Source organism: Chaetura pelagica, unplaced genomic scaffold (assembly GCF_000747805.2).
Source record: "Chaetura pelagica isolate M959 unplaced genomic scaffold, ChaPel_1.0 scaffold499, whole genome shotgun sequence".
Classification (NCBI taxonomy): Eukaryota; Metazoa; Chordata; class Aves; order Apodiformes; family Apodidae; genus Chaetura; species Chaetura pelagica.
The window spans coordinates 48,517-76,403 of NW_009954615.1; the positions used below are offsets into that span (position 1 = coordinate 48,517).

The 27,887-nt window shown below is 49.0% G+C and overlaps 3 protein-coding genes across 3 annotated transcripts in view; 2 read left to right on the forward strand and 1 right to left on the reverse strand.

Annotated features, from left to right (window-relative positions):
• The window catches only part of FRMPD1 (FERM and PDZ domain containing 1), a 24,273-nt gene extending 2,772 nt beyond the window's left edge, over positions 1-21,501 (forward strand). Inside the window, exons 4-14 of the mRNA XM_010005528.1 lie at positions 2,108-2,319; positions 6,840-6,935; positions 9,256-9,381; positions 10,476-10,595; positions 10,902-11,038; positions 12,236-12,362; positions 13,851-13,946; positions 15,177-15,359; positions 16,597-16,744; positions 17,412-18,227; positions 19,175-21,501. Of these exons, the coding sequence (XP_010003830.1) occupies positions 2,108-2,319; positions 6,840-6,935; positions 9,256-9,381; positions 10,476-10,595; positions 10,902-11,038; positions 12,236-12,362; positions 13,851-13,946; positions 15,177-15,359; positions 16,597-16,744; positions 17,412-18,227; positions 19,175-21,501 (4,388 nt within the window). The remainder of the gene's footprint in view (positions 1-2,107; positions 2,320-6,839; positions 6,936-9,255; positions 9,382-10,475; positions 10,596-10,901; positions 11,039-12,235; positions 12,363-13,850; positions 13,947-15,176; positions 15,360-16,596; positions 16,745-17,411; positions 18,228-19,174) is intronic.
• A 2,528-nt stretch (positions 21,502-24,029) lies between these two features.
• On the reverse strand, positions 24,030-27,842 carry TRMT10B (tRNA methyltransferase 10 homolog B (S. cerevisiae)). Its single transcript, XM_010005529.1, has 6 exons — positions 27,807-27,842; positions 27,196-27,348; positions 26,354-26,432; positions 25,545-25,612; positions 25,125-25,248; positions 24,030-24,136 (listed from the first exon to the last, which is right to left on the reverse strand). Exons 1-6 carry the CDS (start codon positions 27,840-27,842, stop codon positions 24,030-24,032), a joined length of 567 nt encoding a protein of 188 aa, XP_010003831.1.
• Positions 27,841-27,887, forward strand: part of LOC104395788 — a 10,957-nt gene continuing 10,910 nt past the window's right edge. Inside the window, exon 1 of the mRNA XM_010005530.1 lies at positions 27,841-27,863. Coding sequence (XP_010003832.1) covers positions 27,841-27,863 — 23 coding nt within the window. The remainder of the gene's footprint in view (positions 27,864-27,887) is intronic.

Sequence of the window (27,887 nt, forward strand, 5' to 3'; positions counted from 1 at the left end):
TGCAGGGCACCATGAGGGGGTTATGAGGGTCCTCTGCTTTCACACATGGCCTTTGAGGAGCTCTGAGGGAGCACATGTGGTCACTTGTCACAGCTCCCCTGGGTACAGAGGCTGTCACACTGAGGGGCTTGATGAACAGTTGGCGTTTCTGCTCCCTGGAGATGGAGGCTCTGTCAGGAGCTGCAGGGATACGATGGGCTCTGCAGGGGCCAGGAGGCCACAGTGACTGGGATGCAGAGAGGTCTCCTGAGAAAGCTGTGCCCAGCCCATCAATAATTGCCTGGAGTGCTTTCCATGGCTGCCTGGGCCATGGGGACCCCCTGGACTCAACAGGCAGGTGCTGAGGCTGCAGGCCCAGGATCAGCTCTAGGTGCTCCTTGGAAGCTCTTGAGGTTTTTCTGTCTGAGTTTCTCTAGGCTCCATTTGGTTAAAGACTGGGAGCTGGGTATGGATCATACACTGGGAATAGAAACCAAGTTTTAGTATGGAATTTTGTTGCTGATTGCCTGTTTCTGTAGCATAGAATTCCCTAGAAGGCGTGTGCTACCAAAAAGTTTTGTTTATTCATGTGGGTTTCAATGTGTGTAAAAGCTGAGCTGTGAAGCAAGGACAAAACTGGGTTTGTGTGCTTTTTGGCTTCATGTCATATGTGAAAGTGGCCTGAGGGGGATTTACTCTCCCATCCCACCCTGGAAAGCATTTTAGGAGGGTTTTTTTTTGTTTGTTTGTTTGGAGTTTTTTTAATTTTTATTTACTCTTAGAAGCAAGAGTGATGATTCCTTCGGAAGAGTTACTGGAGCTCTCAGACTTGAAATAATGAGGTTTCTTGGCCATTCAGTAAAGGTACATTAAAGAGAAAATATCTTAAATATATATTTCTGGCCCAGAGTCTCCCAGGTGTTGGTATTAAATGGATATACACAAAGGCAAAGTAGCCAGAAAAGCTGTAAGCAAATCCACTGAACAGTGACTTCCCTCTTTTGTTAATCCGGTCTTGCTGGCCTAGCACACTGGCTGTCAGTCTTGCGAGTGCTTGATCTGACTCTGGAAAACAAGGGAAAAAAGGGAGTTAGTTATGCCAGACCTAAGTGCCTGCCAAAAGGGGGAAAACGCAGTGGCTTTTCAGAAAGAAAAGGATTTGGACCTTTCACAGGCCTTCATGCATTGGTGAGAAGCAAATCGTGCACAAACCCACTTTTGTGTTTTCCTTTGCAGGTCATTTTAAGAACACCTCTAAATACAGCCAAGGTTGATCTTGGGTTTGGGGTTGGCTCTTTCTCCACTCTGAAAGCAGCTGAGAGGTAACACCTGGCATTGACCGACATCAGAGCCTCTGCAAGGGCTGCTCTGGCCACGCTGAAGGGACGCGAGAAGCCTGGGCCCGCTGGCCGGGCACAGAGGCTCCTGCCTGCCTCTCTGCCAAATGGCTTCAAGGCAAGGTGGAGCTGCAGCAGCTTGGGAAGCACCTGTGCCTCTGGCAAAGGGTGTAGGAATTGCTCTACCTCAGAGTTGTCTTGAGGAGACTCAGAGTTATGTCCTCTGTTCATAGGGAATACGGTGCTTGAGAAGAGCAGGACATTTGGGCACAAGGACTCAGTGGTTCCTAGGCTCATGTGGTGGCTTGTGACCTTGATGGGCCCCTGTCATGGTGAAAGCATGGTTATGTGAAACAGTGCAATGAAGTCTAGTTGGCTTTTTAGCCTGGGCAGTTTTCTTACGCATTTGCAATATGACAGTAAACTCTAGAAACCCAGTTGAGATGGGAAGTGGTGCATACATGACTGTGTTCTTGTTCACTGGCAGGGTTTTGTCTGTCCTTGCAAGTCACTCTGCATGTGTTGGTCTATGGCATTGTGGAGCCCCACTGCAAGCAAGCTGTTGGTAGACCAGCAGTCCTTCTGCAGGATTCTGGCTTCATTAACATGCAGTGAAATTAGGAGTGTATACAGCATGTACTCCATGTGTGTCCACTTGTTGGACAGCTGGGTTTGGGTTCAGGGGGCAATGACCAGCTAGAGAAGTCAAAGGCCTGCAGCAAGCCTAAGGGCCCCAAGAATCTTGACAAGCAGATGCTGTTCCCCTGCATCTGAGGCAGTGGAACTGTGAGCAGCTTCAGCACGGGTGAAGATGACAGCCCTGCCTGTTTCCTGGGCCTCTTGTACCTCACTGCAACTGACTGAGCTACCAACTGCCTGCTGTCATTTTTTTCAGGGTGGGCCCAAGTCATCATTTCTCACTGCAGAGAAGAAGGCAAGGCTGAAAACGAACCCTGTGAAGGTGCGGTTTGCAGAGGAGGTGCTGGTGAACGGGCACTCACAGGTCAGTGGGGCAGCAGCAGGGGCACTGTGCCGGGAGGACCTGGGGGGCTCCTGTGGACAGATGCCAGGCCGCGCTCACCTGCTGGGGGGCTGCAAGCTCACTCTGCTGGTCTGCCCTGGATGTGTAACCAGGCATTTGGTCCCAACTTGTTCATAGGCTCGCTGCTGATGGGGGCACAGTGTTGGCATCTTCAGAGGGTTTTATCGTGGATTTCCTTACTTAGACTAACGGAAAATACACACATGTACAACTTTTGTCCTTTTACCATCAGGCAAACTTTAAACCAGCATTACACAGCTGGGATGGTAGTAGTAATCTCTTCAGGTGCTAACCTCTCCGTAGTAAACCTAGTCTCAAGTTTGGGTGTGACAAACCCTAAAGGTGAATGCTTCTGTGTATGCCAGGTGCCAAAGGAGCTGGGGTAACTTCCTGGCCTTCAACAGTGTTTTTCAGGTGGAATTGTGTTCAGAGAGTTTGGTACTGGTGACTTCGTTTTGCTGTTGAATTTGACATATGTTCACGTGCTGATAGTGTTTCCTATCCTCCAAAGTTTCCACAGAGCATTCAGAGCTGTCTCCATCACAAACCATTTCTAAGCTGAACCAATCCATTCTTACATAGAACAAGATAGTGGCTCACTGGAGGAATGCTGCAAAGTTATCACTGGGTTTCTAGCACTGGTAATGAATGAGCTGGGTGGATAGCAACCTGGTCTAGTGGGAGGTGTCCCTGCCTATGGCAGAGGGGCCAGAACTAGATGGTCTTTATGGTCCCTTCCAACCCAAACCATTTTATGATTCTGAGGCCACATCTGCAGTATTGTGTCCAGTTTTGAGCACCTCAATTCAGGAGAGATATTGAGGTGCTGGAGGAAGTACAGAGGAGGGCAATGAAGCTGGTGAAGATTCTAGAGAATAAATCTTATAAGGAACACTTGAAGGAGCTGGGAATGTTTAGTTTGAGGAAGAAGAGGCTGAGGGGGGAACTCATCAGTCTCTACAGCTACCTGAAATGACATTGTAGAGAGGTTGGTGCTGGTCTCTTCTCACAGGTAATTAGTGACAGTACAAGAGGGAAGGGCTTCAAGCTGTGACAGGGGAGGTTTAGACTGGACATTAGGAAGTATTTTTTCACAGAAAGAGTGGTTGGACACTGGAACAGGCTGCTCAGGGAGGTGGTTGAGTTACCATCCCTGGATGTGTTTAACGGTTGTTTGGATGTGGTGTTGGTGGATATGGTTTATGGGAGAACTTTGTAGAGTAGGGATGATGGTTGGACTAGGTGACCCCAAGGGTCTTTTCCAACCTGCACAGTTCTATGATTCTATTATATGGGTCTGCCTGTAGTAGAAAAGGACCAGCAGTGAGAACACTTGCAGCTTCCCTGAATAGCAAACAACTCTTAAATGTTTTCTTTTTCTTTATGTGTAACTTACTAAGCTCAATGTGGTTGGGATAGGCTGGCATCAGTTGGGAGTCTTTAACTATGCTGAGTTTTCCTTTTTCACTAAGGAATGAAAAGTTTCAGTAGTCCCACTCCTTTCTTTACTCATTAGTGCTGTTCAGTTGCTCAGATTTGACCAACTCTTGCTTCTTTGCACATTGCAGTGATTATGGGTCAGAAACTAGGCCCTTTTCTTCTCTCCTGGTCTGCCTTTTATCCCCCACCTCTGGCAGCAGGGAGCTCTCCCAACCCAGCCTTTTCCTCTTCTCCCCCTGCATCAGGGCAGAGGTGCAGCCAGAGGTGCCTTGGGCAGCAGCTGCCTGTCAGGCAGGCACAGTGTGAACACATTGGTACCTCTGCCTGACTCCAGGTCAGAACTTCTTCTCTGGCCAGCTCTTCAGAGCAGGAGAGGGTCAGACATGACTCCTGACATGTTTGCCAGTAAGTCACTTTAGACTCTGGGATCCTTTCCTTCTTTCCACATGTGCTGGAGCTGTTGCAAGGCTCTGCTCTGCCAAGGTCTGTTCTTTGTCTGATCCCTCAGATCTTAATGACAAGTCTGTCTGGGATCCTATCTGAGCATTACAGCAGCTGGGCCACCCTTTGTGACACAGAAGCCTGGTGCTGACCCCTCATGTGGTTGGGAGATGTGACACATAGGTCACAGAGCTCACAAAGCAGGGAATAGGGAAGAGGAGGATGTGCTCTGGAAGGCATACCAGACAGAGATGACTGAGAGGCCTTGGGCAAGGCTGGCTGTGGGATGCAGCCAGCCCTGAAAATGCTGGAAGTTTGTCACTAATGTCTGCATGGGAGCATCTATGGAGCTGTTTCAGAGGTTGAGCACTAGTGTTGCAGCACATGGAGGTCTTGGATCTGTGCCTTCCACTTACTGATTGCAGGGCAGATCTGAAGAAGGCACTGTCCCAGGAGATCCTCTACTCTGCACTTCCTTCCAGGCCTCCATCAATATTCTGCTGAGCTAAGTTAATCATAGCTCTGGAAGTGCAGAGCAGGGACACAAGTGATGTATAGTTTGCCATTCATTTAATGAAAACATAAAGGTAAGATAAATTTATATGAATGTTGAGGCCTCACTGGTGGTAGCTTCCCTTTTCACTAGTTGGATATGGTCCCTGTTTTGAACAGCAAAATATTAGCACAAAGTAAGCATAAATAAATTTGTTGCATATTTATGACTTCTTTCTGGAAAAGCACTGTTCACCGCAGGCAGCAGCCACTCTGCATGAGTGTTTTAGAACTGCTCTCCTTTCAGCAGACTGATGTATTGAGACAGCCAAAATGGGTATTATGGCCCTGAAAAACTGCAAAGTTTCCTGTTTCAGTAAATATACTGCTCTTGTCATCTTAATGGAGCATTGCTAAATTATCTTTGTGGTAACTGGAAGAAATCCAGAAGCTGCCTTCTGCATTTGAAATCTGAAACTCCTGTTTGGGAACATTAATTGTTAATTAGCCTCAATGCTATCCAGCCTCCATTTTCTGTTGCAAGCTTATGATGTATTTCCATATAACTGAATGATATGCAAGAGGCAGCCCCCCCAGGACGCTCAGGTCAGCATCAGTCAGTTTGTAACTTGAAACTGGGGGCCGAGCTATAACATGGAGTAAACCAACCTTGCACCAGACCAGACAGGAGGAGTGCAGCTGCTGAAGGCATAGCAGAAGTGTCCAGAGTTGATTAGTAGCCGTCTATTAGAGCCTGCACAAAAGGAGGGAAATCCCATCTGTGTGTTCTGGCCAGGTAATTGGATCTGACCAGAAGGGTGATGGTACCTAATTTGTAGATAAACTTCTATGTAGATTTCAAGCAGATTTCAAGTTCTGCTGTGTGCTTGCTGCACAAGGAGCTACCAGAGAAAATGTGCAGTTGTTGTAAACCAGCAGCACTTCCCTGGAATTGACAGAGGACCCAAAGCCTGCCAAAGATGTGATGTATTTGTGCTACTTAGCACCAAGGAGTTAGAGCCTAGGGTCAAGAATAGTGGCAATGTTCACTTATTTTTCCTCAGAGATGACTGTAGGTGGCTTGAACCCCACAAAATGGGGGGAAGGAATGAGGAACAAGATACAGAAGTGTTTTATGTTTGTGCTGGTGGTGCTCCCCAGGGTACATGGACTCTCTTATCACAAGACACCAAGGCTGTGACATTTGGAAGGTGTTACACAGCATGTAAAACGTAGGAGAGATCATTTTAGAAATGCCATTCTCAACTTTAAGACTGTTGTGAAAAGTAGATACTCTTTTATACTGGAGGAATGTGCTAGTCCAAGGAAATCCAAGGGTGGAGGAATATACCTCAGCACTGAGCAACAAGAAGAAAATGAGAAAGGAGATACAAATGAGCTCTACTGAAGGAAGGAGTCAGGTGGAAGGCTGAAAGGTGAAGCTCTAGGCAGCCTCAGAAAGGCAGAGGCCAAGTTCCCAGACCTTCTCAGAGCAGCTGTTGGAGGTGTTTTTGCTATGGGAGTCATTGCTTTGCCTAATGCATTTGAGACCTACTTCAAGAAGCTCTGAGGACAGCACCTCCTGTTTGGGAAGTTGCAAATCTTAGAGCAATGCTCAATCAAAGTACCACTGCAGGCTTAGCTGAATTCTGCAGAGCCTTCCTGTGGTGTGCAAGATCTGCTCTTGATTGCACAGAGGGTTTGGGTTGCTCTTGAATTGAAGTCATGGCTGTTGCCAGTGCAAATGGAGAAGCATAGGGATTAGTGGTGCTAGGTAATGAGAAGATGTCTTTTTTGTTAGCTCTTCTGGCAAGCTCTTTCAGTTCCTACCAGATGTTCCTGTGCCTTGTGGGAATCGAACAGTGGGAATATCTGGGCCATGCGCAGCTACTGCCCTGGCTGAAGTTTTATGGTAAAGGAATTTTTTGTGTTGTCTTTCCCTTGTTCTGTGCCAGAAGCAGAATCAGGGAATAAAGCTTGGTGTCACAGAAGACTGCAAAAGCAGAGAGAGGTTTTCATTAATAGTGGGATGTCCTGTGTCAGGCAGAGCAGCCTGGTGCCAGAAGGCTTAGCATCCAAGGATTAGTACTCTTGCTTTTGTTCTGCAGGGGAATTCTCTTCTTTGTATGCCCAACGTTCTCAAGGTGTACTTGGAAAATGGACAGACGAAGGCTTTCAGGTTTGAAGTGAACACTACTGTCAAGGTAATGGTGCTTGGTTTTTTGTCTTTCTTCCCACCACTTGAATTCAAGGCCATAGCGAAGGTTCACACAGGGGAAGTTGCAGCCGTTGGTTGTGTTGCCCAGCTAGTGGGAACTGGATTACCAGCTGATGCTGAGTGTTCTGGATTTTCCATGCACAGGAGGAGGTGTTGCTTTGGGTCACCTCTGTTTTCTTAGCAACCAGTTTCCACAGAACTTGCAGGAACTTGGCAATGAGACCACTGCAGCATTGTGAAGTGTGATTGAAGCTGGGCAGAAGGACAGGTTGTTGGGGGCCTAGCAAATCAGCATCTGTCCACACAAGTGTTGCTTTCATTGGAAACCACATGGCACAATACAGAGGAGGTTGTTTAATATAGCAGTGCCATTGTACCTCCCTAAGAGAGAGAACACGTCTCCTGGCTTGGGACCTGGACAATGGAGTCCAGATTTGGATAATCATGTAAACTCAGCAAGTGCAGTTGTGCCAGTTGTTCTTTAAAGTGCCTGTCGATGTTCCAGCCTCATTTCTGCACTGGTGAGAGTGTTTCCCTGGGAAGACACAAAATAGGATTAGCACCCTGAGATGGAAAAGCAGCAAAACCTCCCTAGGATCACAGGCGATTGGAGGCATTACAGATGAGTTACCATCATTCTCTTCAAAATACAAAGTGTTGCTCTCCAGAGACATCCATCCAGCATTTTCCTAACTGTGGAGTTTAGACATAGGCATCCAAACTTAAAGTTTTTCTAGCCTGAGCTTTAGGGTTTCTCAGTTGGAGTTGGAGTTAATAGGATTTGCCTGTGATTGGAGGCCATAATTTCTTTTAAGGATAGGTGATATCCTGCAGCAGTGCAGCTACCGTGGAAAAGATGTACAACGGATAGACATTCTGAAATGTCTGAAAGAATGTTCTGAAAGAATATTTAGAGGAAAAGCAAGGTGATATTATTTATAATGCACTGAAAACTTTCCTCAAAGAGGAGTTTATTGTCCAGTTCATCCAAACTTCACAAAACTGTTGTGGTATCTCATGCAACTAAGTCTCTGCAAGTATTACAACTTGCAGGGCAGAAAAAAATAAAATAATTAAGAAAAGAGATAGTAAGCAAAGGAGAGATGAGTTGTAAAGAGGGTTTTGAGTGCCCACCTTTTAATTTCTAGAAGATGGATTAGGTCTTCATGTTTGACTGGAGTTGCTCACCTCTGACTTGGAGCAAGTTTTTCTCTACTGGAATTGAGTGTAATCCTCACCAGTGTCCACACAGAAGCATCACATGGGTAAGATGGGTCCTTGGTCAGGAGTTTTTAAAGGTTCCTCTGCCATTTGAGGGATCTTTGCTTAAAACTGAGATGACTAAATAGTTAAGCTTGCCTCAAGAGTCTTGACTGAGTTGAAGGAGATATCTTTCAGTTTGTACTTAGTCAAGCCGTACATAAAGGGTTTTGTTTGCCAAAAATAAACCTAGTTATATTCAGGACACTTAGTATTCCAGCCAAATTCACCATACAACTGAAACACCTATTTCAGTCAAATTTGGTAAGATTTTTACAATTACACTTTGAAATTCTTGTTTATTGGTGGGGAGAAGAATTTTTCACCAGTTCCTTGTAGTTTCTTAAAGTAGAGTTCTAGAAAGCTGGAATGGCTAACAAGGAACAGAGTGACAGAGGTGCCCAACACCACCAAACTAAAAACTGCAAGGCCTTTCAGCATGAAGCACTCCAGGATGTGCAACTGGATTTGATGCCTGTTACACCTTGAAGTTTGCATCTTGCTGCACTCTTGCCACAGCAAGCTGCAGCTTCCCCACTTAGTCCTCCTGATCTGCTGAAATAAGTTGTCCTCCCTTTGTCTGTGCTTCTCCTGCAGTTACTTTGACTCATTTGTTGCCTCCTGACTGCCTGGCTGATATGTTCCTCTGTTGCTCAGACATCCAGCTGAGACAGCACAGCAGCTAACAGCCAAGCTTGTGTTTAGTGTCCCAAAGAGGTTGCCATCCCTCATGCCTCCACTTCTGATGAACTTGCAGGTTTTCTCTAACCCTGAGATCTCTATGATTTTTCTCAGTCAGCGTGTTCAGAAGCTGTCAGTGAAGAGGGAAAGGCAGAACATCACAGAGGCAACAGTTTCTTGTGAAACAGCCTCAATGTTTCACACTGTGTTGCAGCACCACGGATGCTCTGGGCTGCAGAGAATATTCTATCTTGCCACTGCCTTTTCAGTGCTGTCCCACATGGCTGCCAGTAGCAGCCTGGAATCACCCATGTTCATGCAGTGTCTAAGTTCTGTTTGGCTGTTTTTGTGCCTTCCCTCCCCAGGACATCGTCCTCACCCTGAAGGAGAAGCTCTCCATCCAGAGGATCGCACACTTTGCCCTGGCTCTGGAGGAGCAGTACAATGTGGCAAAGATCCACTTGCTGCATGAGGAGGAGCTCATTGAGCAGGTAAGGAGCCCCTGCCTGCAGCCATGCTGGGGAGGGGTACCACCACCCGCCAGTTGTGCCCAGCAAGGTGCAGGGAGGGCTCAGCTCTGCAGGTGTCCCACAGGTGGGTGAGCTTGGCCCCATCTCCAGAGGTGCTGTACTCTTCTCTCTGCCTGTTCTGTGTCAGCACTGCATCTCTCCATTCAGACAGCACAGAGCAACAACCACAGCCTGAGACTGCTAGGACCCTGCGGAGCAGTCAGGGAGGAGCTTTGTGCCATCTGTGAGACAGGCCCAGCTACAGGGGACTGCTTGAGACTCTTAAAATACCTGTGCACCCAGCTGCTTACAGGTCCCTAGGCAGTCAGAGACTTAACCCAGACAGTTGCCACTTGGATTAAATTCTAAATCAAAAGTCTGTGCCATGCAAACACAAGGTTATTTCTGTTAGTAACTCTGCTGCTCTGCTAATTCTGGGCCACTTTAGCTGCTGAGAATGTGCCGACCCAGGAGTCTCAGCTCTCTTCTGTGGATTTTATTGGATGGTGATTCATTGTGATGCAAAGAGGTTTGGTAGCTAATACTGTCCAGCCACTGAGCTTATGTCTGAGAATTTCTGCTTTGTTTCAGTTGGTAAGCCTGTAAAGGATTTGCCCAGAATAAAAATGCTAGTGTAAACCCCAGGGGTCTTAACATTGTACTGACATGATGATGAGGATGCAGTGTCTGTTTATGGCTGCTGTAGCTTATGGCTTAACTTAAAAGCAGAGAAGCTTGCCCCTTCCTCTCTCATTATCATATGACTGTCAAGCCCCAGTCCTGCTTATACTGCAAGTGTATTAGATCAATGGATATTTAATGAAATTTTGCTGTGAAAGAACTTCCAGGCTACCACAGGGAGAAGCAGAAACCAGAAAAAGAATAGGAGATTACAGATTACAAACACTAGCAATGTCTCCCTGTGTTTGCTGAGGACAGTGGTTAATTTGCAGTTGTCTGACTTGCTGATAGCTTTAAATTATTTCTGTGAGTTCATGCAAGCCAGAGGCTCACTGTTTTTATGAAGGGAGGAACTACAGCAGTGGTTGTGGTGTGTTGCTGTTTGTCTGTTGCAGGTGGTCCAAAAAAGAGAATCTCATGACTACCGGTGCCTCTTCAGAGTTTGCTTTGTCCCCAAGGATCCCTTAGACCTCCTGCAGGAAGACCCAGTTGCTTTCGAGTATCTCTACTTGCAGGTGACATTGGGGCATTCCATGCTGCCGAGTCTTGTCTCACCCAATTCTCATTTCTGCTTTAAACCAAAACATACTTCAGGCCAGTTCAGTTTTATGAATATGAAATGCACAGTAATTAAGAACATAGCAGTTGGATTCAATTTGCCTTAAGTTCTTGAATCAACGCATATGCTTGGCTTTTTAACAGAATGCGGTTGCAATGAACTGGGTGGCTCCCTTTATTTGTTGTACAGTAGTCATATCAGAGGTCTTATCCTGACTTCTGTATGTCCCATCATCAGGCTAACTCAGCTGTGTTTGTTCCAGAGCTGCAGTGATGTGCTTCAGGAAAGATTTGCTGTGGAAATGAAATGCAGTGTGGCATTACGTCTGGCTGCTCTGCATATACAGGAGAGGATCTATGCTTGTGCTCAGTCACAGAAAGTATCCTTGAAATACATTGAGTAAGTTCCCAGATTTCTGTGTTATGTTGTGACTGAACCTAGGAAAAGAGGAAGGCAACTAAAAGCAGCACCAGTTCTGTGTTTTCCCGGTGTTTAGCTCTGGGTAGAAGATTGTCTCTGACCCAAAAAGACCACATCCTCTTAGTTTTGCCAGTTGTTTTAGTGCAGGATGGTTTCATGAGTCTACCTGTCTTTAACCAGCTGAGCTGCTTGAATGATATGTACGGTAGAACATCTGGGCATATACCTAAGCAGAGGGAGGTTCCAATCTGTACCTGGAACAGGAACATGAAATGGCAAATGTCCCACATGATCATGGTTACCCAGGCTGCTCCTGCCAGCATACTAAGATTTATATGCTGCAGTTGAGAGGCTGATCACCGGCTTTGCACAGCCAGTACTTTACATCTCTTCATCCACCAGAACTGTATCAGATATACCTAATTTCATTATAAGTGTTAGGTCCTGTGAAGTAATGAAATCTAGAAAAAAATACCAAAAAATGTTTTCACAAGCAGAGGGGGTCTGTGCTGCATGTCAGTGCTGTTAGACCACACTTGCTTTAAAGAACATCCCTGCTCTAAGAGCTTGTGATGGGGCTAATCATTAAATAACAGACATTTTTGTGGTAACTGCACCATTGAGCCTCCACCAGCTCATGCAGGCACCACTGATGCCTAGCATTCCCAGCCAGGTGCAAGTACTGGAGAGTAAGGAGCAACTGCAGACAAGTGCAGGATTCTTAGTTCCTGGATACTTAATGCTTGAGCTGAATAAACTCTTCAGCAGAATATATGGGCCACACTTTGGGATCTGGGGAGCTGGAGATGTTGAAATGTAATAATCTTGTAACCAACATTAAGTGAATGTAAAGCCAGAGTCTTCATCCTCTGGGTGGAGAGGAGACGTTGGCACAGTTATATTGACTAAGCTTGTAGGCTGTCTCCTGTATAAGCAGGTAGACATTCTGCATGGGAGCTTGTGCTTCTGTCCCCACTCCTGACCCAACTGGGGTGAGGTGCAACCTGGCAGGAGCTATCCCGGCATGCTCCAGCAGCCCAAGACTTGGTGCACCGCAGACAGGAGGGGCCTGTGCCCTCCTTTGCCTTTGCCCAGCTGCCCCTTCTGCACACCCCTCTGCTGCTGGGAGACAGTGCAGCTGGGACCCCCTTTGCTCCCTTCCTTTGTTTCTGGCAGGAGGGACTGGGGAATCGAAAACTTCATCTCACCAACTTTGCTTCAAAACATGAGAGGGAAGGACATCAAGAAAGCCATCAGCTACCACATGAAGCGGAACCAGCTGCTTCTGGACCCTCGACAGAAGGTAGTGTGTCCCCTGGGTTCGAGGGACCTCCCAGGATGGTGGCAGGATCTCTATGGGCCAATGAGGCAGCATCTTTCCACCATTGGTCTCCTTTTTATGGGACTTGGGGAATTTCTCCTGTATTTTCCTCTTGCAATGTCCTCTGCTGTGTACACACCATAACTTCCCTACATTGTGTCTTCTGTTGAAGTTTGGTTGTGGGGTTGCCACATGACAAATGTGGCCATGTGGGATGGTCCTGATCAGATCTATGGCCTATCCAGACTAGGCTAGATGTGTTGGTCAGATACTGAGTCCTGTATGAAAAGAACATCCTGTCAAACCTGTTGTTGCGAGCCAATGCTGGGGGGCTACCAGCTGTCAGGATGCTTTCATGATTTCCATCGCGATGTGGAGGGGTTTTTGAATAAGACCAAGGGCTCACACATGGTGCTGCTTCTCACAGAGGAACAGCCACTGCGGGACCATATTCTAGAGTGGTAGTTGGAATGCACCCCCACCATGCTCACAAATTGCTAGTGAGACCAATGTTTAGTTTACGAATTAACCGGTTTATTAAGGGCTAACACATACTGTGGGATGAGGTTTAAGGGAAAATATTAAAATGGCAAATGGCTACCAGGGATATATGAGGGAAGTAATGTGTCCTTTATGGAGGTAATGCAAAAAGTGCTGTGCCCTTAAGGCGTTCTCTCCGAGAGAGGGTTGTGGATTAAAGGAGAGGGAGGGAGGAGTTGAGCCTGGGCAGGACAGCTAGAGAGAGAGAGAAAGAAAGAGAAGTGGAGGGTGGTTAGGGGGGGCGGCTTCCCGGTAAGAGGGGAGACCCCCCAGCAGCAGCAGGCGGACCGGGCAGGCCCCAGTCCCGAGGCAGAGTGGCAGGCAGGGCAGGCAGCTACAGCAGGATCACAAAATCCGTGGTTTGGGGGGCAGCCCCTTGTGGCTCGGCAGCGGCGGCAGCAAAACAGGGGGGACTCCGACCCTGGCCCCAACGGCTGCGGGAAGGACCTGGTTCTCCAGGGGTCAGAATCCCGGCCTGCTCAGCGTTGGGGCTCAGGCTCGATCCCCGGGGCAAGCAGGCTGGGCCGAGCCCCAGAACCAGGCTGCACAGCAGGGCTGTGTCCCATGCAGGAAAGTCCAGGCACACCTCGGTCCCACCTGCTGAATTTGCCACCTTTTTATACTGCCATGACCCACCTGTCCGGCCAGTGTCACTGTCCAGAGCCAGTTGACATCCATGAGTCCCAAGGTAGGGTGGTAACTAGCAGAGTAATGCATAACTTGTTGCCCATCCTCCTGCCTTGTACCACATCTGTTGTTTTGTTTTAATTTGTCCTTGAGCAGCAGACCTGTTTTTGGTCCATTAGCAGCGTATGATCAGCAGAAGGCCTTTGCTGGCTTATATTTAGACTCACGTGGGGAAGAAGAACCGTTTCCCACACCTGTCCCTGTCATGCTTCTAAACAGTATTTCTTCTCTTGCAAAATGAAGCACAGGCTTGCAGCGGTCCAAGTGCGCCTGAGCTACCTGCAAATACTGGGAGACCTGAAGATGTACAATGGGAAGATCTTTAATGCCACCCTGATGGTATGAGTGCTATTTATTTGTGTAATTGGGTTTTGGCATGCTGTCCTGTTGCCCTACTTTTTGTATCTCTTACAGCAGTGAACTTGGACAATACTGCAGTGTCAGAGTACAAGAAGCAGTTATAACTGTTTTTCTTCACCAGTGGGTAAAATAATGTCTTAACCGAAGCAGACCCTAAGGTTGAAGTGTTTAAATATATTTCTAAACTGATTGTTGATGTGAGCATCCTTGCACTGAGTCTTCTTACCTGTTTTTGCTTTGATGCTCATAGAAAAAGTCATGTTAGCTCTGGTGTTGCAGTTTCAGCCAGCTCCACTCAAACCACTTTTCCCTGCCCTGGGACATCATGATAAATACTAGTAAGGACCTCTGCTAGGGTAAGTCAGCATAATCCCATTTAAATTAATAACATACTAGGCAACACAATAACGATGCATATTTTTTTCTGATTGAAAGTTGTGAATCCTGCTCTTCAGATGAGCTCTGTCTAGATTTTGTATGTTGTAAAGTACTAGAGATCTGATGGCATTTAAAAAACTCTTGAAAAGATACTGGCCGCTTTTAAACCTTACTGTGAAAAAGAACTGAGCTCCTCACAAGTGGTTTTTTTTTTTTGTTTTGTTGTGGGTTTTTTTTTGCCTAAACCCACTTGGATGTGTGCTGAACTGTGGACCACAACCTATTTTTATAGAGAGCTGAGCAGTGTAGGTAGATCTGTGCCAGAGGAGGACTTCACTGAGGGGTTGCAGTAATGGCTAGATTTACACTTGAGTGCAAACTGAAATATTTCTGCCACATTGTTTGGGCATTAATTAATTCTTTTAAAGTGTCTGATCCTAACAGAAAGTGTTTACATTTCTCCCAATACCAAAAATGCCTTCCTGAAGATTCTAGCCAGCTCCAGTAGGTCTCCCTAGGTCCATCTGGCGCAGCCTGCCAGGTGACACTTCTGATAGCAACCTGCTGCTGACGTCCTCTTTGGATCTGCTAGATGGCTGGTGCATCTCTGGGGCTGCCTGCCTTTGGGGCACAGGGAAAAGCCAGAGAAGAGAATGCCTGGGAGCAGGTGACCTGACAGCCTGTAAGTAATGGGGGGGCTCCCTTTGCAGCTGGTTACAGTCCAGTATTAAAGATACCACACCAGATCGGGTGGCTGAGGAGTCCCTGCCCAGCACAGGTGGATGGGTTTCTGCTCAGATTTTGGCACAGATTTAATCTCTCCCTCTACAGCTACAGGACAGAGAATCGTATGTTGCATTGCTGGTGGGTGCCAAGTACGGGGTCAGCCAGATTATCAATAATAAGCTCGACATCATAACGAGTCTGGCAGAGTTTGCAAACATCAGCAGGGTGGAGCTTGCAGAGGAGTCTGAAAAAGTGAACATGGTGAAAATCTACCTGCAGGATCTGAAGGTAAACAGTGCTTGCATGACGGCAGCAGGGGGCTGTGTGAGGGCCAGAGAAACAAGAGGGAGCCACTCACTCCAGTTTGTGTTTGAAGTCTGGGGTTTAGCTCAGTACAAAAGGCTTAGAACATGCTCAGAAAGGAAAGCTTGTAGGAGGAATACAAAAGGCCTGAAGAGAAGGGGTTCTTCCTCTTGTCCTCAGTGAGGCACATCAAAGAAACAAAACACCAGAAAAACAATTTTTGTTCTTTCTGTATCTCCTGCAAAAACCAGAGTGGCTTGCCATGGTGGCAGGAGAGGAGAGAGGGAATGTCTGCACAAGATGGCGCAGGGGCTGGTGCAGCGCCTCGCCGCCCGCGGCCCCAGTCGGGCTGCCTTTTTCTTCCTCTGATGTGTAGCAGTGAGCTCAACAATCTCACCGTTGGCTTCTGGGTTTTTTTTCCTTTCAGGAAGCGCTGAGGAACGGTCTGGTGGCCACAGAGGTGCTGATGTGGTTTTACATCGGGGAGATCATAGGCAAGGGTGGCCTGATCGGGTACAACGTCTGAAGGCTCCTGCTCAGCCATGGTGTCTGTGGGGCTGTGCCTGTAACAGGGGTTGTGACAATAAAACTGGGAAACAAAAAGGGTTAGGGTTAGAGTGCAGCATGTTCCTGCAGATTGCAGTACAAGCAATATTGCAATGTTTGTCTGTGCTAACATTTCTAACATTCAATCCACCAAGCTGGGGAAGGGGCTGGAGAGCAAGTTCTTTGAGGAGGGGCTGAGGGAACTGGGGATGTTTAGTTTGCAGAAGAGGAGGCTGAGGGGAGACCTCATTGCTCTTTACAGCTCCCTGAAAGGAGGTTGTAGGGAGGTGGGAGTTGGCCTCTTCTCCCAAGTGAGTAAAAACAGGACCAGAGGAAATGGCCTGAAGTTGCTCCAGGAGAGGTTTAGATTGGATATCAGGAAGAATTTCTTTATTGAAAAAGTGATCAGGCACTAGAACAGCTGCCCAGGGAAGAGGTAGACTCACCACCCCGGAGGGATTTAAGAAATGTGTAGATGTGGCACTTCAGGACATGCTCTGCTGTCTGAGGTTGTAGGGGTTACTGCTTTTTTTGTGGATGTGATTTGGTGGTGTTTCTGTTAGTTTGGGGTTTTGTTGTGTATAGAGGTTTTTGGTTTGGGTTTTGTTTTGGGTTTTTTGTTTGTCTGTGATTCTGTGACTTTTTACTGTTTTCTCTCCCACCCCCCCAAAAAAAGCTGCTGACCCTACTGCTGGAATCAAACAGTGCAAAAGACCTTGTCTGCCTCATCACTGGCTATTACAGACTGTTTGTGGATGCAAATGCCTCTATATTTACTTGGGGAGACAAAAAACAGCAACTGCACCGTGTCTCGGCTGAAGAAGGTTTGAAAACCAAACAGCCATTTTTTATTTTTTTTTGCCAAAGGATGGGGAGAAAGTGAGTGGATCCTCCAGCATTAGAGGTGTTATACCCTCCTGGGAATAGCATCGTGCTAGAGCAGTAGCCCAGGGGCATGCAGTGGCCGCTGCAAATGGTTGAGACTGTCAGGCTTAGTGCAGGCAGTGCCAGGTTTCCCTCAATCCCAGAGTGTCAGGCAGAGGAAGAGCAACAGTCATTGCCAGCTTTTCTCAAAATGAGAAGGTTGAGTGCCTATCATTGAGATGGCAAACCTGTCCCTGGCCACTTGTGCTCTTTTATCCAGTTCCTGAACAATCTCCCCTCTTCTGGCATACCTTGGCCAGGAGAGAGGATTTGTGTGCCAGGCTGTCCTGTCCCCTCTGAAGATAACTCCAGCCTCAGCAGCTGCAGGCTGAGGGGTGGCTGCTGTTGTGCAGCTGCCTCTACTGCTCTGCAGAGACACCAGGCAGAGACCCAAGGGACCAGCCTCCCCTGAGGCCCTGCCAGTCAGAGTCCACCTTCACCTTGTCTGCAGAGGGCAGAGATCTCTGGGCTCTGAGTCCCTGCTGTGACAACAAGTTCATAACCCTTGCCTGGCCATTCCTCCTTGCCACCCCAAAGGACAGGCTGATGGATATGTTTAAATTGCAGGGTATGAATCTCGAACTTGCAGTGACTCTGAAGACTCCTGGGAGCTGGATTCCTCCTCAGATCATTGCTTGAACACTCCTGTAGCATACAGTAGCACTCATCCTGTGTGCAACGAGGAGGAGCTTGGAGAGCTCCATGAGCTGGAGGAGAACAGCAGGAAATCCCAAGCTGGTGGGAGTGACCGATGTGGTGGAGGTGACAATGCAACAGACAGCACATCTGAGGCTTCAGATTCAGCCAACACTGAGAGCCGAGGGTTTAAGACAAGTGGCTCCAGTGACTCCATGGATGCTCTGGAGGAAGAGGAGTTGGAAGCCTGCTCTTCCTCCAGACCGGAGTTCTTCCACTTCTGTGCACCAACAGTGCAGGAGATGAGCAGATCAGACAAGAGCTTCTTTCCCATTCATGCTGCAGGAGGTTCCAGCAAGGCAGAAGCCAGAGACTACTTCTGCTTCTTGCAGGTACCCCATGCAGAGGAGCCTGTATGTGAAGGTAGCCCCTCTGAGCCGAGAGGAGAGGACACTGATGCATCTGTGCTTGAGACCAAGCTGTCTGAGAGAAACGCTGTGGGCTACTACAGCCTGTGCTACAGCTTATCTCCTGCAGGCAGCATGGAGAGAAGCAGCAACAGTCACAGCCATCAAGGAAGTCCTTTGAAAGATGGGTCTGCCCAGGAAAAGGCACCATGTGGAGCAGAGCAGATGGCAGACACAAGTAACCTTATTTTGGAGCCACCCCCAGGCTTTGGTGACACCAGCTCTGAGGAGGAGTTCTATGATGCTGCAGACAGGCTCAGCCCTCCTGATGCCCTGGCAGGTAAACCCTCATCCACTGGCTGCAGTTCACACTGGCCTAGGGCATTGCCTATCTCCCTTCTCAGTCTTTCTGGAGAAAGATCATCTTTCAGCTCTTCATAGTTCCCTCAAGATCTTTGAAGGACCTTTGAACATCCATTCTTCATAAGCCACCCTTCAGCGAAGAAATACAGTGGAAGTGCACACAGGAATCAGAGATGCAACTTTGCAGGGAGATTTGTCATCACTTCCAAGTATTAAATCCGATTAAAAGTTTTCAAATTAATCTGGCATTCTAGAAAGTCCCAGGTTTCTGCAGGAATTCCAGAACACTGATGATCCTGAAGCCAACATGCTGGTTGAGTGTAGTTGTGTTTTCTCAGAAAGGAGAGGATTCTTGTTTCTGAAATAACACTCTCTTTCAATATTAACTTCCTAAGAATTGATTTTCTTTTGTGTAGTTAGAACAATTTTGTCTTTTGCATTCATGCACAGTAACAACACCACATTCAGGCACAAAACTGTAATCCCTGGAAATGTTTTTCACCTAAACATCCAGGTTGGGAATCTCTAATAATGTTTCTATTCCTTGTTAGTTGCTGGCAGCCTTAGGCAGTGCTCTCTGTAGCTGCTGCTGACATCCCTGAACTGGACCTGAGCGTGGTGGCTGTGCCTGCAGTCAGATCCAGTGACTGCAGCAAACAAGGGGGGAGGATGTCCAGCTCCCCTCATCACTAGGCCTGGACTGCAGCCTTTGCAGCCACAGGTCCCAACTCTTGATTTTTACTGTCATGGCTGATTCCAAGTAGGCGATTGGTCAAAACATGCCCTTGGGAGCCAGGCTTTGCTGCCAAACATTCGTGTCTGCAATTGCAGGATCTACGTGAAGATCTCTTTGTCCTACTGCATAGAGTGTGGATATTCTGCTGTCTGGGGCTAATTTCTGACCTCACATTTTTCTCTTGCCAGCAGGCTGCACTGTGACACCCCAGGAAGGTACAGACCCCTCCTGCATCCCAAAGGAACTGAGGTTTTACAGATCAAGGGAAAGCCTGGTGAGAAGGCAGGCAGCAAGGGAGGAACAAAGAAAGGAGAAGGAGCTGCTACCTGCCAAGAGCCTGAGGAAGAGGAGATCCTTCCTGAAAACCGATTACACCTCACAGGTCACTTTCCCCTTGGCCTTGCCAGGCTCTCTACAGAGCTGCTGCTCTTGGCCACCCCCACCCACACTCCCTGCTCTACCCCCAGCACAGAGCAGCAGAAGGGATGCAGAGCTGGGACTTGCTGCTACCACCCAGTCCCAGAGGGACACAGCTGGCACAAACCCATCCTCTGACTTGATGGAAATGGAGCCTGACACGATGGAAACAAAATCTGTGACGGACTCTATGGTTTCTTCCATCTCGGCTGTTCGCCTGCAGGGTGCCCAGCATGGGGAGGAGGGTGCAGGGGTTGCCATACCTGTCGAGGGTGGCCTCCAACTTGGACATGCTGTACACCCACCTCTCCTGTCCCTGGGGGAAGTTATGCCCCTTCCTGGGGGACAAAGCAGAGCTGCCCAGGGAAGTTCCTCCATGAAGGCAAGTGCTGGGTGGCTGAATGAGGAGAGCTGTGTGGCCGCTGGAGGCTGGCTGGCCCCAAGGGCATTAGAAGAGCTGGATGAGGGGACAGCAGCCCAGCAAAAGGCTGGTGATGTACCCCCACTGCAGGGACCAGAGGGGGCTGGCCCTGATAAGGAAAATGTGCTGCTGCCAACAGCTCATGGCCCCACCGGGCCTTCTCCCCATGAAGTGGTCCAGGAACAGGCACTGCTGCCCACTGCTGGGAGGCAAGCAGAGTGTGAGGCACCTGTCCCAGCTCCCTGTGGAGAAGCAGAAGCCAATTGTGACAGCTGTGCTGGAAGCAGCAGTGACCGTGCCCCGTCCCAGGCCAAAAACAGACACATGATAAGCAAGGAGGCCTTACAGAAAGTGCGCAATAAAACTCATGTGGGTTTTCCAGATGCAGCCCAGCTCTTAACAGACTGCACCCACACTTCAGGGGTTATAACTCGCCTCTCCTGGCTCTCGTTTGGGGTGAGGACAGACCTGTTATCACCCAGCCCATCTCAGGAAAGCGCAGACATCCCACTAGAGCTTTTGGCCTCTCAGAATACCAGTGGATGCCTGGGGCCTGATGCTGCCAGAAGGGAGATGCAAACATCCCCAGCTGGACCATCCTTTGAGAAAGGGTTGGTAAGCAGCCAGGGGTTGGATGAAGGAGAGCTCAGCAAAGACACAGGAGATATGGCTCACAAACAGCCACAGGCTGTTCACACTCTTCTTCCCAGAGAACAGCCTCCTGAGGTAGAGAAAGACTGTCCTCTAACTCCATCTCTAGGGCTTTCCATCTCCTCAGGCCCATTTGGCTTATGGGGGAAAAGAGCAGGAGACCCTGGGGCTTCAAAACTCTCCTTCCTCTGCTTTAACCACAAGAAGGATGAGCAGACCCCTTCTGACCCCATCATGACTAGGTCCTTGAATTTTTCCACAATGAAGAAAACATTACCACCACAACTCGGGACAGAGAAGTGCAGCTGTCCACTGTCCTATGTCAGCTGTTTCCACAGGCCTGATGACAAGGGGGAATGCGAAGCCACCATCCCCGTATGCAGCACATTTCTGCAGCCCCTCACTACCCCACCATCCAGCAGCCATAGTCTTCCTGGAACCCCTGTGGGCAATTACCCAGTCTCCATTGCTAGGGACATGGCGTGGTGGGATCCTCATGTTCGAGCCCTCAGACAGCTGAAAGACCAAGCACAGGTGAACTCCGCGGAGTTCTCCTGCTTCCTAGCCTATATCACAGAGCTTCAGGACGTTGTGGGGAAGCTCTCTGGGAACGAAGCAGCTCACCTGCAAGATCAGTGTGCAGAGCAGGGCACTGAGAGCAAGGGTGCCCTTGGCTTAGCCTCCCAAGACCTACTGTCCAGTTGCCAGGAGCTCCTTAAAACAGAGCAGCCCCTCAAAGAGCTACAGGATGCCCTGAGGGTGACATTTGGCCACCTGGTTCAGCTGGTGGTGACCTGCTTCCAGGTGACACACTGCCAGCTGTGCAGGCAGAGGCAGCAGGAGCTCAAGGCTGCACTAGTGGACGTGGTGGGCACCTACCACCAGCTTGTGCAGGCTGTTCACCAGCAGTTTTGCAGGCAGGGCTGCCCAGCTCTGGGTGCCAGTCTCCTCGCCCGCCAACACACAGCTCTTACAGCTGCCATGTTTTGTCTACTGCAACAGTTCAGGGTTCCCCAGTTGTTGTGACAGGGATGTTTGGTGGGTGATCCCAGCCATGTTCTCTCACTCCACTTACCAGGCTCTCCCCCACGTGTCCATGCGTGTCTGTTTTGCTCCACCAGGAGCTGCCCTATCTGGGGTGGCCAGGGGAGGACACTCCATCCTCCAGTCCCTTGTGTCACTCTGTGTAGAATCCCTGTGTAAAGTGCAAACTCTTAGAGTACTTAGTGGCTTATGCACCTTGCCTGGGGCTTGTCCCTCCCTTCCCAAACACCTTGCAGGTGGCCTGTCTCAAGGTGTTGTTTTAGCTGCCTTTTGTCCCCTGTGGAGAAAGACAGGAGCCTTTTGGCCTGCTTGTCCTCCTCCTTGCACTCCAGGCAAACTCTGAAGTAGAGTGATGTCAAATCCCACCCTAGCCTGACATGAAGGAACCCAGTCTGCTTTGTCCACCTTCTGTGGCTAAGGATGTGTCTGTACTTGTAATGGAAAACTCTTTGGGGATACTCTATTTAATTGCTTTTCCTTGCAAGGACTCGAGAGAAGGAAGGTGGTCCTAAGAGAAGGAGGCAACACCAGATCTTGTTCTTCTGATACAATTTCTGTGCTTCAGCCAGCTCTGCTCGTTTGCTTTACTGATGGTTGAGAACAACCCTGATTAACCCTGCCATGCTGCTTATAGATCCATGTATTCCAGAAGGAACGAATAAGCTCCAAGACATACCACTTCTACAGCTGTGGAGATGACCCATTACACTGACCTGCCTGAGGGAGGGTGAGCCCCTTTTCCCAATCTTGTTAGTAGCTCCTCTGCCCTGTGCAGTGTGTCCCTGGCCAGGTGTGGCTGTTAGTCCTCAGACATGGTCTGACTGCATGTCCCTGACAGGTCAGGGCTCCAGTGCTGGGGTCAAGAGCCTCAGGCAGTGACTGAGGACAGGGCATGGGCAGGTCCCTGGTTGCTGGTGTCTGATTTGAGGCGTTTGGGAGCCACTTGCTTTCCATGAAGGATGTCTGCAGCGGCCCAGCTGCTGCAGCCAAGGGTGCTCAGGATTCAGGGGTCAGCAGCAGAGGAGCGTTGCTGAGGTACCCCCACACTTTTTGCTCATTCTTTAATACTTCTAGAGGGAGCAAAGGGCAAGTTCTTGCAGCTGAACCCCTACTGTGGAAGATTATGGCAGGGGGGGGGGGCAGGAGTGCTGCAGCACCCCTGAGAGACCTCTCTAACCAGGAAGACACTTCACAGCCAGGCATGCAAACACCCACAGGAATTCAGCAACCTGTAGCAACCCTGCAGCTGCTGCTCTGAGTGCCTACAGGCAGGGACAGGGACCTGCCAGCTCATTTGGGTTAGCATGTGCTGCTGCTTGGGCTTTCAGTTACAAAAGATTCTCACACTGCAGGCCACAGGCAGAGCTCTGCATACAGCCCAACAGCTGAGGCCCTGGGGGACATAATAAGTAAGAACCTCCAGGCCCTGTGGGGCATCAGAGGAGCCTGTAGGGCTCAGCACAGCAACAGGCACCAGCAGACATGAACTCAGCCCATGGGGGAACAACACCCTGTGTCCAACAACTGCTGCTGCAGGCCTGTCTCACAGAAACGGGATTCCAGGTCGTGTAAAAGGAGAAAGGAAAATAACAGAAGTCTATGAGAGAGTAATTTATCTTAGAAGACCTTCAAGTCCTTCCTCTGGTAGTTGGATGTCATTGAGCATGAGGAGAGGTGGGGTTGCATCTGGTTTGCTGGGGATTTTTTTTTCAAAAATGGCTAAAGTAACATATCAGCTTCTATCCATCAAACCCACTTCCTGCTGTGGTTGTGAAATACCTCCATGCTCTTTGTGCAGGGCACAGTCAAACCCCAGGTACCCTTCCAGAAGGAACATCGGGGCTAGTGATCTTCACGTGTCAGTGCATGATAATGCAGGTGCATGGATCAGTAACTCAGGATGCAACAGGAGTTCAAGAGTAAACATTTTATTTTAGCTTAGATGCACAGAATTAGCCATAAGTTTAAACAACTCACCAAGTCTTCAACTGGTTTAAAGTTGGTAGGATATGATGCACCTGGGAACTGTTCCTCACTTAAGAATCACTTCCCATCCCGTGTTCCCCACATTGGAACAGCACTGTCCTTTTCCATGGGAATTATTTCTCACAAGTGAGCTTTGCAATTCTAACTTCACCTTGCTTATTGTTTAATCAAGATGAAAGAAATACCTTAAAGCTCTCCTTCTTGTCCCAGAACAAGTGTAGATGCAAGAGTCAGAAACACACTAGCAAGCAGAGAACTGAATTCCCATCAGTTTTTACTTAATCCCAGTGCTCCATCAACTTTTGTTTTCTGCTAAAGAGGAAAAGTAATTTCCCGCATTGTCCTGCCGAGGTAGAATGTGTCACACTCAATGAGGTTCTTAAGATTTCAGCAGAGCTGTTTTAACTATGGACATTGATGCTGGTGCCTCTCCCTGAAGTTTGGAGTTTGCCTCTCATCTGCATAGCTCCATAACCTCACCAAATAAAGTTTTCTTGTGCGTTGTCATGCTGAGGTATTTCCACTCATTTCACAGCATCTGGTAGTACATAGCCTTTTCCAGAAGAAACTCCAGCTTTCAAGGCTGCTGGCCAGCTTCGGGTCTCATAGTAAGTTGATAAGACATCAAAGACTGCCAGGAACAAGAGGAAGGAGCACCAATGAGACCAGTCTCTGCCACACACCCCCCACTGGCTGCAGAACGTTAGGGCATCACAACACTGATGCCAGAAAGGGTCAGCATGTGGCTGGTGTTCTCTTTCGTTTAACATCTGAGGAGTAAGTGTTTGAGACAGCTCACCTAGGAGCAGACTGTTTTGGAGGTGACTTTGGCAAGCTCTAGCTAGGAAAAGCAGAGGCTGTGTCAACTAAAGCAGAGTGCCCCTGGTCACTGATCTGACTAACCTGTCCTGCCCCTCTGTGTTCCTGAGGTGAGAACCAGTCATACCCAACTGTGCTTCCGCATCAGGGCTCCCCCTGGAGGACACAGTGGTCTCTGGCAACTGGGCTTGGTGCTCTGCAGAGCCCTCCACTGCTTCCCCTGCCTGGTGCTGACAGCATGGGAAGCAAAGACCTCATGCCAGAGTCAAGAGTTTATTAGAGCTGGCCTGGGACAGCAGCTCCTGTGCAGCCCCTAGCAGAGATGGGCACATTACAAAGCCACAGGCTGCCAGCAGAAGTGGAGGAGCATGGGCACATCCAGTGCTGTGACCAGCCATGGTCATAAATGACGCAGAGTCACCACAGTAACACAGCACACAACACCCACCCTGGTGTTGTGAGCCTTGCCTTGATTGAGCCTCACCCAGGAATGACAACTTCTGTCCTTTTCCCTTGCCTGAGACCTTGTATGACCTGTAGCAACAGCAGCTGCCTCACATCTCCCTACACAGTCACAGATTTGTGCGAAGCAGAAGTGACAAGTCCTGCTCCTCTTAGAATGGGCTGATGCAGAGAACCACACAAGACCTTAAAATGGGAGCAGCAGGGAGAAAACCGGGGGGGGGGGGGGACAGGAACCTCGGCTCCCAGGGCGTTCCCTGTTGCTCAGAACCAGTCTCCAGTTTGAAAACTCTGCTGCTGGAGAGCCTCCCCCTCCAGTACACAGCTCAGCCTCTCACCTTGGTTAATGGCCAGTGTCTCTGAGTGGTAGTTCTTGCTGTTGATGGCTTTCACCATGTACTCACGAATGGGAAGGCGAGCTGTTTGCAAGGACTGCTCACGTGCCCTCTGCAGAGTCAGCTTCTGCAAGAGAAGCAACAAGCTGTCCCATGTGCACCATATTGCACCTGTACAGCACCATGGCTGGGGCACAAGCAGCTACAGAACAAAACACTGGAGCTCATTTCACCCAGGATGCTGCAGTCTCTCCTCAGCCTGGTGCTGCATCTGGCAGAACCTTGAGGACAAACAGGTGGTGGCACAGTTGTGATGTCTCAGCTTGAGTCAGAAGCAACACTAGGTGATACCAACGAGATGTCTCTGCTTTCACAAGAGAATGGGGCAGATAGCACCTCTGGGTCTGACAGGCTGCTACCCACCTTGTGAATACTTTCATCCACCAGGCCTCCGAGGACATACACTTTATTTGGATCAATATCTTCAAGGACTAGAAACAAGAGAAGTACTTGCTCACCACCATACAACAGTAAAATCCTGCACTCCATCATTCCCCAAGCAAGACCACTACTTCCATGGAAAAGCTGTGCCAGAGTCACCCATCACTCTGGAGCCTCAGACTGTGCAGGAGGCTGCATGCAGCTTCCAAGCACGAGTGTCTGCCTCACCCACAGGCAGGGAACAGGGGCGATCAGACACAATCCAAAAGGACCGTGTGCCAAGGATATCGGGCACTGCTCCCTGTAACAGCTCCCTGTTCTGAGATGTTGCTGACCTGCTCCCTCTGATCCCTCCCTGCTCTGCAAATGCCTCCCCACTGTCAAGGGCACCCACTAAAACCTTCCCCCACCTGTACCAGATTCTTTATCAGAGTGAGGCACTTGTGCAAAACAAGAAAGGGATCTAGTCCCCAGGAACACACAGCTAGTTAGGAAGGGAGGAAGAGGAGAAAATAAACACAGCAGCAAATTAAGCAATAATTAAGCAATGTTCTGGCTCCTGCATTATTTCAGAGAAAGATGCAATTTAGATTGTATTCACAGGTTTTTAATTAAGTCTGTTGCAGATCACACACAGCCCTGACTCAAAAACACACTCCCTGTCCAAATAGACTGAGATATGAGTAGATTTAGCATCAGACTTAATTGCACAGATTCTTTTCAAAAATAAAAGGTTCAAAGTCAGTCTTCTGCCTCAGTTCCCCTATGCCTAAAGCAAGTAAAATATTTACCATTTTCAGCGTCAGGAGTGAGATAAACAATTTTATCTAAAGGAAACAGGTCCAGGTAACTTTCTTGAGTCGTATCCATCTGAAAAATGCAAGTCAGGAAGAGAAGCAGCCCATTAACGCAAACTCTTATCTGCCAGAACAAAATCCACTCTGACACATAAGTATACTCGAACTGACACTACTGCCCCAGGTATCTGAACTCCTACCACTGGACTGTTTTTGTTTTTTTTTAATTTGGAAAATGTTTCTGCATGGGTACTGAACAACGTATAACTCAAAACCCATTAAATTATCTTCAAAATCACTAGACATGGTTTGAGAAAGGGAGACCAGCAATAATCGCCTCATTTTAAAGGAGGTGGCAATTCCTGAGATTCAGGAATCTCCATTTCAGGTGATTTTCTACCCTCACTGTCAGAAGGTGCAGCCCCACGGGTGCTGTAACACAGTGCTCCATGTCACTGTGTGACCTGTACATGTGGGTTTTGTGCTCAAGTCAGACTAAGCTCGGTACAAATCTCAAGACACCAACGTGTGACCTGCCCAAAGCCTGAGCAAGCTTGTGTCTGCCTGTCCCAGCATCACAAGTCTCTTTGCAAAAGCATGTGGAGAAGGAATTCTCCTGCAGGCAGGAGGAATATGAGCTGTCACTGGAAGGACTTGCACGTCACTCTAATACCTATCAGTTCTTGTCTTCTGCCAAAGGGCAAGAAGATTTGAGCTTACCCACTGTCACTGAACTGCATTCCCATCATCCAAGACAACCTCAGCCTGTCTTGGAGCAACACTGAGGGCTGTGGCATGCTGTGAGCCTTGAAAGCACGGAGGTCAGAGACCCTTACCAAATAATTGGAGAAGCCATCGTTCATGCGAAAACACTCCTCGTAGATCAACGAGCCCACCACAAACTCTGTCAGACAGAGCCAAAACGGCTTCTTGGCCCGTTTGTTTGCCCCGTAGAGTCTCCTGATCTGCGAGGCGAGGCGGCTTGTTTCCTTCAGCAAGTAACAAGGACAGTGACCCAGAAGTCTCGTGGCCGGGAGTAACATGGCCCCACTCAGGGCCTGCAGACACCCGTGCTGCCCTTGTCACCAGCGGCCGGCTGAGGTTCGGGAAAGGCTGTTCCTCGAGGAAACCCGGTGGGGTGGGTGCAGGCAGCCAGCACTGAGACCAGGCAGCCATGGGCAGGCCCGGGGGACAGGCAGGGACGGCCGGGGACAGCAATCCCCAAGGGGCTAAGCCCCAGAGAACTGCTGTGTGCATCCTCATACACACCGGCTGAGCTGGAGGGTTATTTTAGAGCTTTCCAGAACAGAACAAACCGATGACCTGCCTCAAACACTTCCTGTTCCCCTCTGCTCCCTCCCTGCAGGCAGCACCCCCAGGAGCAGCACAGGGCAGGTCCCTTCCCGAGCCGGAGCAGAGCGGGGCAGGCGGATGAGAACGCTCCCACCAGACCGTGTCGGGGCACGGCCCAGGTCTCCGACATGCCCGCGGAGCAGCGCCGCGGGTAGCGGCAGCCCCGGCGCCGAGG

Excerpts from the sequence above, each read along its gene's own strand:
- TRMT10B (XM_010005529.1), bottom strand. The coding sequence starts at position 27,842 with ATGTCGGAGACCTGGGCCGTGCCCCGACACGGTCTG. Across the intron at positions 26,433-27,195 it reads ATGGCTTCTCCAATTATTTG|ATGGATACGACTCAAGAAAG; the intron begins GTAAGGGTCTCT and ends TGCATTTTTCAG. Across the intron at positions 25,613-26,353 it reads CACTCCTGACGCTGAAAATG|TCCTTGAAGATATTGATCCA; the intron begins GTAAATATTTTA and ends TCTTGTTTCTAG.